This window comes from Hyperolius riggenbachi, chromosome 3 (assembly GCF_040937935.1).
Source record: "Hyperolius riggenbachi isolate aHypRig1 chromosome 3, aHypRig1.pri, whole genome shotgun sequence".
NCBI lineage: Eukaryota > Metazoa > Chordata > Amphibia > Anura > Hyperoliidae > Hyperolius > Hyperolius riggenbachi.
The window spans coordinates 56462284-56475327 of NC_090648.1; the positions used below are offsets into that span (position 1 = coordinate 56462284).

General features: G+C 39.5%; 1 protein-coding gene and 1 pseudogene across 1 annotated transcript in view; both read left to right on the forward strand.

Annotated features, from left to right (window-relative positions):
- The window catches only part of LOC137562107 (zinc finger protein 84-like), an 87750-nt gene extending 80906 nt beyond the window's left edge, over positions 1 to 6844 (forward strand). Inside the window, exon 3 of the mRNA XM_068273444.1 lies at positions 6336 to 6844. Coding sequence (XP_068129545.1) covers positions 6336 to 6844 — 509 coding nt within the window. The remainder of the gene's footprint in view (positions 1 to 6335) is intronic.
- A 648-nt stretch (positions 6845 to 7492) lies between these two features.
- LOC137562108 (zinc finger protein 850-like) overlaps positions 7493 to 13044 on the forward strand; it is a 44737-nt pseudogene continuing 39185 nt past the window's right edge.

Sequence of the window (13044 nt, forward strand, 5' to 3'; positions counted from 1 at the left end):
ATATACAATAAGTATGTTTTCCTAGCGTATTACAATTACAGCTATCAATGAAACTATTTGTAACTTCTGACTAACATATGTATATATCGGCAATGAACCGATATAGGACATAAGCAGGAACGCTGACTAGGAATGGAGTAACACAGGGAACAGGACTCAGAAGGATTCGCTATCTCTTCGCAGAGATGAACGCAATCCACAAACGGTAACAGAACAGGATTCAGAAGGATTCGTTATCTCTTCGCAGAGATGAACGCAATCCACAAACAGAACCAGGAGCAGGGTAACTACCTCAGCACGGGTGGTCACGGTACGCGCAACCTACCAAAACGTGCTGGAAAGCTGACTAACTGCACACAGGATATAAACAGTTCGTGTACGTATACATCAGCGACACTGATGTATCACGTAACACAAATACAAGGAAAATAATAAACGTGCTGGTATGCATATATATTGGCAATGAACCAATATATGATGCAAAGACCAGCAAAGTATCTTTATAACAAGAAACACGATCGGGGGCTAAAGCGACAGCAAGGGCTTAAGCTGAAGCTATGAAAACCCAAGGAAACCCTGCAGGAAGCAGATCTTTATACTGAGGTCATCCAATGGGAGCAGACATGCAGATTCCCACACAGGTGAATGATAATCAGTCACAAGCTGACAGCAGGGAAAGACAGACAAAGCTATGCAACTTGCATGGAAATAGATCATAACTGCCTGAGCTGCAGCACTACTACTTCCAGTAATAGCTGCTGCAGCAGCGATCATTACAGTCAGTCCCCACAGACAGCATCTCTGCCTGTAGGCCGTTTGACTGCCTTCTCCGCCACCACCACCAGGGTCCAGGACTCTAGGCGGATTCCAGAATTTTTAAGGCCGCTGCTAGCAGCGGGCGCTATACTAATTTTTCTGGGGCGTGCACATGCCTGCCTAATTTTTCTGGCTGAACTGCAGGCGGCTTCAACAAAAAAACAATAGGCATGTACATGTGCCCATCCCCCTTCATGATCATTACCTTGCCGCGGTGAAGGGGCTTGCGTATCACAATGAAGCAATGACCGCTGGCTATATGAGTGTCTCGGGTGGGGGTGGCACACCAAAGATAATAAGGTCGTTGTTTCATTGTGGTCAGACCAAATTTGATCAGCTGGATAGTCACTGTTCTGTCATTCAGCTACATCAGCCGGGCGAGCATATGGGCTGAAAAGCCACCATTAGCTGCACTCTCGTCATGGTGCGCACCAGTCCAGCACGGCAGTCACTACCCAAACGGCTGTTTGCAGTCACTGCATACCTTTCACTGCATCTGTGACTGCACATTATACCTGGCAGTCAGTGCATAACTTGCACTTGAATGGATACAGTTTCAAACAATTTAAAAATACAACCATCTAAAGCTTCAAACAATTTAAAAATACAACCATCTACATTTTCAAACAATTTATAAAAATGCCAACAAAAATTGCCCTCCGTAAAACATTCTTGGCAAATGCTTTCGACTTGGTCTGTCTTCCGTTGGCTCAAGGGTCCATCTGACCACAGATGCCTGGTCTGCAAAGCACGGTCAGGGAAGCTACAGCATGGGTCTCAGCAGGCTCCCACTTCGGGCCGGAATCCAACCTTCTTCATTCCCCGCAGTGACAATGGCAGACTTGCCCTCCATAACGGATTCTCGCCGGAGACCAACCTGGTGAATCGCAGTGAAGGCACCATCAGACTTGCCCTCCATAACGGATTCCCGTTAAAGGATTTAAAGTTAATTCATTACAATTAGGGCCTCAAAAGGTCCTCCTGAGTCCTGTATTGCTATTTTTGGTCACTACCTCGGGGCGGGCGTGCATGCCTGCCTGCCTGCTGCCCTCCTTGCCTGGATGTGTGGTGGTAGCCGTTGATCAGGCTCCAACTCCGGAACGCAATACAACCATCTAAAGTTTCAAACAATTTAAAAATACAACCATCTAAAGTTTCAAACAATTTAAAAATACAACCATCTACATTTTCAAACAATTTACAAAAAGGCCAACAAAAATTGCCCTCCGTAAAACATTCTTGGCAAATGCTTTCGACTTGGTTTGTCTTCCGCTGGCTCAAGGGTCCATCTGACCACAGATACCTGGTCTGAAAAGCACAGTCAGGGCAGCTACAGCATGGGTCTCAGCAGGCTCCCACTTCGGGCCGGAATCCAACCTTCATTCCCTGCGGTGACAATGGCAGACTTGCCCTCCATAACGGATTCTCGCCGGAGACCAACCTGGTGAATCGCAGTGAAGGCACCATCAGACTTGCCCTCCATAACGGATTCCCGTTAAAGGATTTAAAGTTGATTCATTACAATTAGGGCCTCAAAAGGTCCTCCTGAGTCCTGTATTTTTATTTTTGGTCACTACCTCGGGGCGGGCGTGCATGCCTGCCTGCCTGCTGCCCTCCTTGCCTGGATGTGTGGTGGTAGCCGTTGATCAGGCGCCAACTCCGGAACGCAATACAACCATCTAAAGTTTCAAACAATTTAAAAATACAACCATCTAAAATTTCAAACAATTTAAAAATACAACCATCTACATTTTCAAACAATTTACAAAAATGCCAACAAAAATTGCCCTCCGTAAAACATTCTTGGCAAATGCTTTCAACTTGGTTTGTCTTCCGCTGGCTCAAGGGTCCATCTGACCACAGATGCCTGGTCTGCAAAGCACGGTCAGGGCAGCTACAGCATGGGTCTCAGCAGGCTCCCACTTCGGGCCAGAATCCAACCTTCATTCCCCGCGGTGACAATGGCAGACTTGCCCTCCATAACGGATTCCTGTTAAAGGATTTAAAGTTGATTCATTACAATTAGGGCCTCAAAGTCCTGTATTGCATGCCTGCCTGCTGCCCTCCTTGGATGTGCAGTGGTAGCCGTTGCTCAGGCTCCACACCGGATTCCATACCTCATTCCCCGGCCATTACCCAGGGTCACAAATGGCAGACTTGCCCGCCTCCATATGATTCTCGTGAAAGGAATGTGGTGTCATCTTTGCCCACCATAACTGGTTCTCGTTAAAGGATTTAAAGTACATTCATTTCAAATACACAGCAGGGCCTCGAAAGTCTTCCTCCTGTATTGTTATTTTTGGTCACTACCTTGGGGCGAGCGTGCATGCCTGCCTGCTGCCCTCCTTGGATGTGTAGTGGTAGCCGTTGCTCAGGCTCCACACCGGTTTCCATCCCTCATTCCCCGGCCTTTAACCGGGGTCACAATGTCAGACTTGCCCGCCTCCATAGGATTCTCATTGTAGCGGTACTGAACAAGTACACAGCAAGTAGAAAATGTAATTTAAAAACAAAACGTAAGCTTTTTAACAGTGCCATGGAAAGTTGAGAAGGAAATCATACATTACCTGACATCACTGAGTGAAGAAGAGCAATCTCGCCATGTTGCGCAGTAGTCCAGCACGGCCGTCACAACACACAACAAACAGCTGTTTGCGGTGCGTTACACAGTGAGTTTGGTGTGTCAGTGTGAAGCAGAACTCTAATTACACTCCCTGATTGATGTATACACATGCAAGATGTTTTAAAGCACGTTAGGCCTGCAATTTAGCATTCAATGTGATTTCTGTCCTTAAAACGCTGCTTTGCGTCACATCCAGATTTTTCCCCGGGACTTAGGGCATGTATTCCACTCCGCCATGCCCCCCTCTAGGTGTTAGACACCTTGAAACATCTTTTCCATCACTTTTGTGGGCAGCATAATTTTTTCTATTTTTCAAAGTTCGCCTCCCCATTGAAGTCTATTGCGGTTCGCGAACTTTTCCGCGAACCGAACCTTCCGCGGAAGTTCGCGAACCTAAAATCAGAGGTTCGGCCCATCACTGCTGATCACCACCTGAACCACTCCTCACATAAAACACATGATCCTGGTGGCCATTTTAAATCTGTCTCTAGTCAGTATACAACTATCCTTTCATCCAGTAAGCCATCAGCAGGAATTATAATCTAGGACAAATTTCAATGAAAAAAATTATTTCTTTACTCATTTTAGTTTTAGAAGTTGTTTTTTTTATGAGTTTAAGAGAAACTTGTGAAATATTGCTAATGAAAGGAGGTCACCTGATAGCAGAGCTCTTTAATACATGCAAATATTACTACTAGAGCAAGGAAATTATAGAGTAAAAGAAATACATTTAAAGAAAGGTTACTTTTAAAGATACATACTGTATATTCATGTAAGATTCTTAGAAATATTCTTAGAAATATAATATTTTAAGGGAGAGTGCTTTCCAAATATGTGAATTTGGAACTGAACTTAATATTTTGCATGTAGAGAACACTGAGGCTCATATGCAATTAACATATGTATATATGTTCAGCACTTTTTAATTGAAAAAAAAAAATCAAAAAGTTGGTGAAAAAGTATTTTAAAAACTATTTAGTATTGGCAAGGTGTGAAAATATCACCAAGGAGAAAACTCAGGAGAAAAAGTCAATTGCATATGGGCCTGAAACTGCCCATTCGTTGCAGTTACATCTATTGCTATGCTAGTGAATAATCTCCAGTTTAGATCAGTTTCATCGCATATGCCTTTTGTTCATATTGTGTAATGTTGACAAAGTTATCACCTTGCTGGGTGGAGGTGAGTTTATTTAAATTGAAACTGTCCTTTATCAATACTGCAAACACACCCTGTATTGTTAACAATAAACCCTTTTATTCAGCCCATCCCAAACCACCCATGCTAGTCAATGGAGAAGACATGACTATAAAATGGGTCAGGCCTCAGTCATATAGAAGGATCACAGAGACGTCATAGGAAGGCAAAGTTCTCATACTTCATCCTACCAGGTAACTATGAACATTCTGAATTCCATAGCTGCAATACTGATGTAAATGCATTGTATATAGGATTGCATTGTGTTATTCTGTAGTTTTAAGAAGAAATCTGAATTATGTTAATAAGTTTGATATTGTGCAAAACAGTCATTTTTATGTGTGATCTTATAACTGGGCAGCACATGTGTGCGTTTTATACTGTACAAAAGGGAACCTGTCATAGGGAAAACAGGAGCCTGCCAGTGTTTGACCTGGGCTAAATGTTTTTGCTTGTGATCGAGAGATTTAACTTCTCTTTGTCAATTGCTCTTTATATCAACTTTTTTATTGATTTGAACATTAACTATAAATAAAACATCCTGTGTAAAGAGATTGTGATTAATGCCAAAATTGCAAAATAGAAGTCTCTATAGATGAACGAATGTGGCATAGTGAAATGACACAGTAAAAAATGTCAACATATATACAAAGCAATCGATTGAGCTATGCACAATCTTCAAATCGTTATAAGTTTTTATTGTCAAAAGATTACAAACATAATGCTATGTGGCATTAACTGCCACATAGCATTGTTTTTAATCTTTTGACAATAAAAACTTATAACGATTTGAAGATTGTGCGGACTGCAATCGATTGTTTGACTTTCAGGAGGAAGGTCCTGCATTCGGGTGTGGTTCCACTGCTAACATATATAAAAAGCATGCAAAAAGAAAGGAAGCGGGTTAGTTTCAAGAATCAGATAGCTTACTGGTTTCTTAAAAGAGTATATAACAGAGTATATATCAAGGATGTGGATCAGATATGAATTAATTTGTCAAAGGGTTTGGTTTTTGGTTGAAGAATCTATGTTACGTTAATGATAAAGGTGTACAGTTTTTGAGAGATCAGTAAGGATCTGGGCATCAGCCTATGACAACAGATCACTTCCGAGCCTCTGGAGGGGACAGCCGTGTCACACAGCTGTCCCCAGTACAGCGATGCCTTAGATCGTAGCACTGTACAATGTTATTAGGCAGCGGTTTCACTGGGATTTCGAAATCACTGCTGGGAGACTGAGACTGAGTTCCGATCTGTCATTCAAGCGGGGATGCGCACGCATCGCCGTGTGCGATCCCTTGTAAAGTCCATTCCCAGCCATTCACGTCAATCGGCGTGGAGTGGTCCTGGGGCTGCCGCACTGCTCACGCCAATCGTCACGAAGCAGTCACTAGGCAGTTAAACAGAAATGCAAATCTGCATTAATTTCCAATGTCTATGCAGTGAATGTGTTGTCACAAATTTGCAATTTGCCTGTGATCTGTATATATATATACATATATTTACACAAATGTATTTTACATTTTATAGTAGTTCTTTAACTTTGGTGAGGTGAAAATCTGAATTCTGACTCCACTATTTTACAGCAAAGTGGCTCTCCAGCAGCCCATGATGAGTCACAGAGGAGACAAGCCGCATCACTGCTCAGAGTGTGGGGAAAGCTTCAGTTATCTATCAAAACTTATTAGACACCAGAGGAGACACACCGGGGAGAAGCCATTTTCTTGCTCTGAATGTAAACAATGTTTTAGTCAGAAGACAAACCTCATGACTCATCAGAGGATTCATACTGGATTGAAGTCTTTTTCTTGCTCTGAATGTCAGCAATGTTTTACTAGAAAAATAAGCCTGATGGCTCACCAGAGGATTCATACTGGAGATAATCCATTTTCTTGCTCTGATTGTGGGAAAAGTTTTACTCAGAAATCAAACTTATTGGCACACCTGAGGATTCATACCGGAGAGAAGCCGTTTTCTTGCTCAGAATGTGAGAAATGTTTTTCTGTGAAATCAAGACTCATAGCTCACAAGGTGACTCATACAGGAGAAAAGCTGTTTTCTTGCTCTGAATGTCTTAAATCCTTCAGCTCTAAAAAACTGCTCAATATTCATTTCCAGATTCACACCGGAGAGAAACCAAATAAATGTACAAAGTGTGATAAATATTATGGTAGAGAACAGAGGCGCCAAAAGGATAAAAACAATATTTAAAAGTTTTAAAATTATTGCTTAGGAGGCAGTGGTGGACTCACCTCCCACAAGCACACACAACAACTGTGTATTCACAAAAGGGACATTTATTGGTATACTCCAAATAAGGTCGCAACACGTTTCGCAGGTCAAACGCCGCCAGGTGCTATCTGGACATACTGCTGTTGTGTGCTCCTTCCTGTAATTGCCTGATGAAGCGGGTTTGACCTGCGAAACGCGTTGCGACCTTATTTGGAGTATACCAATAAATGTCCCTTTTGTGAATACACAGTTGTTGTGTGTGCTTGTGGGAGGTGAGTCCACCACTGCCTCCTAAGCAATAATTTTAAAACTTTTAAATATTGTTTTTATCCTTTTGGCGCCTCTGTTCTCTACCATAATACTGATTGTATCCACCTTTGGTGGAGGGGGATACCCCTTCTTGTTTTTCAAGCCTACAGACAGCGACTTCTTATTCCTGAGTGAGGACAGGCCAATCTCCTCACCTGCCTATACAGTGGTTGCCTGGAGGTAACCCTGGTTTGTGAGTATACAATTCATACTCTTTCTAATTATCCAATTACCTTGACATACTACACCATATCGGGCTCTCGGTTCTTCTCTTCTTCAAAGTGTGATAAATGTTTCTGTCAAAAACCAAATCTTAATATGCATCAGAGAAGTCACATAGGAGAAAAGCCATTTAGTTGCTCAGAGTGTGACAAGAGCTTCTTACGCCAGGCATGTCTGAGAAAACATCAGACGATACATTGGCGAGTGGATGTAAATCTGTAAACTGTGTTTAATTTAACATTTTGTTAAAGCATCACAGGATTATGATTTTTGATAAGTATAAAGGATTTATTAAAGAGGAATTACAGTGAAAATAATGTAATAAGAAAGTGCTTCATTTTTACAATAATGATGTATAAATGATTTAGTCAGTGTTTTCCCATTATGTACGGACTAACCAGCAAGCTCATGGTGACCCAGAACTCATTGGAGTGTGTAAGGGACTACAATGGTCCTAAAAGCTCCCTTACTAAGATGTTAAGAAAAACAAAGTTTGCTTTCTTAAAACAGAAAGAATTTGCGATAATTCACTCCCTTAGTAAGGGGGCTTTTAGGACCATTGTAGTCCCTTACACACTCCAATGAGTTCTGGGTCACCATGAGCTTGCTGGTTAGTCCGTACCTCTCGGTGTTACAAGCCCAACTGCATAGAGCCAAATTAATCCATGCCATGCACTGATGAGGATCAAACAATCCGAAACAGTCTGAATGCATGTTGGATTATTATGGCTCTGTACAAATTAACAAACTGACACATCATTGCATTCCAGCGGTTCTGGAGGTGTGTTTAGCTTCTAAGGGTACAATGGTTAATTTGCATATATTCAGTAGTGATGCACTTGGAGACATCTCAAGCTCACTCCAACCTGAATTATCGCAAATTCTTTCTGTTTTAAGAAAGCAAACTTTTGTTTTTCCCATTATGAAAGCTTTCCTTTTTCTGATTTACATTCTGACATTTATCATATGGTGACATTTTTAATGCTGGCAGGTGATGTCAGTGGAAGTAGCTGCTTCTTGCATTTTTGGCAGTTGGAAACAGCTGTAAACAGCTATTTCCCACTTTGCAATGAGATTCACAGCCAGGAAATCGCCAGGACCATGGTCCTCACAGTTTCCTGTGGTAGTGGTTTCACCACAATATCAGCCATACAGAGACTCCTGATGATCCGTTTGTGAAAAGAAATATATTTCTCATGGGAAAATCGGTATCAGCTACTGATTGGGATGAAGATCAATTCTTGGGTACGGTTTCTCTTTAACATTTGTCATTTGGAACCGTATTCTGCCTCAGAGACCACCGGACAGACAGAATTTGTATTATATTTTGTTAGTTATCAAAAAATTTAATTGACCTGTGATCAGCTAATTCTTTAAAACTTGGCACCTTTTGAAATATACATTTGCATTATTTGCACAGTGGACTGTAATAATAGGAGGATATCCATTTAATCACTGTAACATGTACTATTAGGTTTACAATCTGTCACTCACCCTCTCAATCGATTGTTTACCTCTAATGGGAAGTAATTTTCCATTTTTTTACTTCTACATTTGCATGGATGTGTGTTCAACATTGGGTTTAGAAAATTATGTCATTTTGGAGTTTATATACTATTTGAGGCCCTGATTGACTAAGGGTGATGGAATAGTTAAACTTTTACATATGTTTTAATTTGATGTATAAGTTTAATCTGATTACTGATGGGTGTAATTATATGATTTACTTTTATATTAATAAAAACTATAATTTCTTTAAGATTTTGCTGTGCTGAAAATATTGCTTACATTTTTTATTCTATAAGATTTGTCTTCAGTCTGATTGCAACTATGCACTAAAAAAACACTAAACCAGGGCTCCGGTAGCTACAGTTTATACTGTTTTTCAATTTGCAGAACATATAGAAAGACCATAGCAGGAATTGAACAGAGGCACCAACAGGATAAAATATGCTAAAAACTTTAAAATTGCTGAGGAGGCAGTTGTCGACTTACCTCCTCAAAGCAGACATGAAGCTGTAAATTTTCAAAGGTTTAGATTTATTAATATACTCCCCAAAAAACAAAACAGTTGCAACGTGTTTCGCAGGTGTGGCCCCGCTTTATTAGGCAATAGGGGATGGAGCATACAGCAACAAGTGTCTATGTCTCAGCCTAGCAGCTCTTTGATTAGCCCAATCACAGAGTTTGGAAGTCTAAAATGTATGTGGTATACTGATTTCACACTTCCGAATTCTCTGGTTGGCCAAATACTTCTGAATCAGAATGATTGGACCAATCACAGGCTGAAAATCTTTTTTGAATACCATGAAAATTTAAGACCAATCACAAGACTCTGTAAAACTTGATAATATCCAGGGTCTAAAAATTTCCATGGTATTCTGATTTCTGCGGCTAACTACCACCGTATTCTCTGATTGGTCTAATAATACTGAGTATTTCCAAATTTTTTGTGTTGTGATTGACCTAAAACTGGCGTAAAATTGAAATTCAGGCCAATCAAAGGACTCAATATACTAGTTAGTATTGGAACAATCAGAGAATGTGCTGGTATACCATGGAAATTTAAGACCAATTTAAGACCAATCAAAAAAGTTAGACACTACTAAGTTTTACTGAGTTTCTGCAGTATTCAAATTTCCATGGAAAAGTTTTGCACCCTTTGATTGGTCCAATGCTTCAAATTTTGAAGTATTTAGCCAGTCAGAAAATTCAATAGGGTATCAAGGATTTCTGCATAATAGCAGACATCCACAAAATAAAATCTTTCGGTAATCATCAGTATTAGAAAATCAGATTCCTGTAGAAATCTGCAGAATCAGTAGTAAGAATGTTCAGAAATCAGATTTTTTGTGGAATTGGAAATAGGCATTGCTGACCATCCCTAATAATACTCATCATGGCTCATATGCAATGCACTTTTTCTCCAGAGTTTCTCATAGGAGATACATTTTCCTTTTCTGTTTAACATAACTTTTCAGCACTCTGCAATTGAAAATGCACCAAAAAGTCAGAGAAAAAGTATTGTCAAAATTATTCTGAGTATTTCTTACTTGCTGGTGGCTTGAAAGGCATTTTATTCATAAGGTGTGACAATATCACCTAGGATAAAATGTAGGAGAAAAACTGAATTGCATAAGGGCCCAACTTTTTGCCCTGAGTTTTCTCCCAGGAGACAATTTTTTTAATCAATTTTTTAGCATTTCTTAACTGTTAAAGTAGTTGAAAAAAGCAATATACAAATTATTTTGAGTATTTTCTTGCTTACTGGGTTAAATGTATTTCTTGCTTGCTTTTTTAATTGATAAGTTACAGAAACATCACCTACGAGAAAACTCAGGAAAAAAATGCATTGTATAGGTTTCATGTGTGTCAAATAATATTAGGAAGTTAACATAGTATGTATGGATTCAAAGTTAGGGCATTGGCACTGGAAGAGTACACATTTATATCAAAATTGCACATTCAACACCAATAACATTACCAATAGGTTATTACTCTTTTACTGTGTGTCTTTAACCACTTTATCCACCACGACAGTAGATCTATGTCCTCTGAGACTTCATCTGAGGACATAGATATATGTCTTGTAGCTGAAACAGTGCTGTGCAGGATTGGGTTTTCTCCTGTGCACACTTCTGGCACTATCTGCTGCAGCACTAATTGGTGAAAGGGAGTGTATGTTCCCTGAGCCAATAAGATTGATTTTTACCATTAAACATACTTTTATTTTCTAAGTTCATACTGAAAAATACACACTGTAGCATTCTTTCAGAATCAAATATCTTAAACATAAATTGTGACAGGAACATAATATAAGTTTTGTGGTAAATGGAAGAAAAAGCAAAACAAAATTTGTTTCATCTTCAGAATTGCTTTTTATTTTAAAATGCATAGAAAAATATAATTGTTTGAGGGAAAAAAATCCATAAAATGAACTAGGCGTTTGTCTTGGAAAAAAAAAACAACAAACAATATTTATTTCATGTATTTATTTTGTCATAATTAGGGATATAGTTATTACTGATTAAATAGAGACCTAGCTAAATTGTAAAAACTGCTCTGGTACATAAAGGGGAAACAAGGTCTGGATGCAAAGTGGTTAACATGGTAGGAGAAGTGTTAGAAGGTTTCAGGTCAGCACACCATTGATAGTTAAGCAGAGATGATCTTCAAATAAGTTCTTATTAAGTGCTTTATTGGTAACCCAATGTTACAATATTTTGGGGCTACAAGAACCACTTACTCAAGAAATATAAAAACACAGCATTGTCTAATAATAGCCAATGCACTTGCTTTCAGTGAACACTCTTTGCAGGCACATTTTTGGTATGCTTGCACTGGCATATACAGGTTAGTATTGAACATGTAATTGTAAAACATTCAAAACATTAGAACTTCGGATAACCAATACAGCACTTAATAATTAGGATTTTAGAATATGGTATGGTATGAACATGGGCTTTGGGGGAGAGGGGGAGGCTTTTCCCATATTTTAGATGATACAAACTGATGTAGCTCAGGTTGCGGTCCGGTCTCCAAATTCTGGCTATACTAGCGTGCATAGGTGAAAATGGTTAGTCTTCGGAAGAGGAACCTTCCACTGTCTGTTTTCTTAAAATATATATAAATCTCTGAATTTGGTTTATTATTACACATTTACATACATGTTAATACATTATCTGTCATTCTACCGCATTTACTTTGCTACTTTTTCATCTAAATTTAACATTGAATTTCTCAAAACTATAAGGTCTTTTTGAAAAGAAATGTTTTTCTCTTGTTCCCATTGTCCTTCTTAACACATCCTGCATATTTGGTGTTTCTAGCATGTATAAGGGCTTTGCCAGTAACCACTTAAGTCAGCAACCTTTTGCCTGCCATTTAAGCCTATGGCGCCTGCCGCAAATGGGTGGTTTGCGAACATTTGCGATAAATTTGTTTCCACGAACAAAACATTTGATGTTCGCTACATCACTATAGATTTCAAGTCTCTGATCCCTCACAAGATTAAACTTACTGCAGTGTCACACTGTCTGCAATTAGCAAGACCACAGTCACTATCTATCAATCAAATGCTGGTCCAGATGCTGGAGATTGTACTAACAGGCAATTTATTTTGGTTTTGAGGGGAAATCCTACCATCAATGGTGTGGCACATTGATGAGCATGGTGTGCGCACTGGTATATGCATGCCTACACCTGGGTTGGTGGGAGGCATGCAAAGTCTGTACAAAGTCTATCAAAACTTTCTGTGCGAACGCCAAGCTCTGGATCAGGTACATTGATGATGTCACAAAGTGATTGGCTACTAAGTCACCCTCCACCATTGGGCATGTCCAGATGTGGAAGATGCAGTGTGTGCACTTATGTTGACCCAATAAAGTAATTTGCTGGAACGGATAATATGGCCTCAATTCACTAAGCTTTATCAAACACTTTATTGAACGTTTGATAATTTACCTCATGGGTAAAATCTAATTTTGAATTCACTAAGGTGTTATATATTTATCGAATGTTTTATAGATAAAACATTCAATAAATCTATAATACCTTAGTGAATTCAAAATTAGATTTTACCCATGAGGTAAATTATCAAACGTTCGGTAAAATGTTTGATAAAGCTTAGTGAATTGAGGCCATTGTCT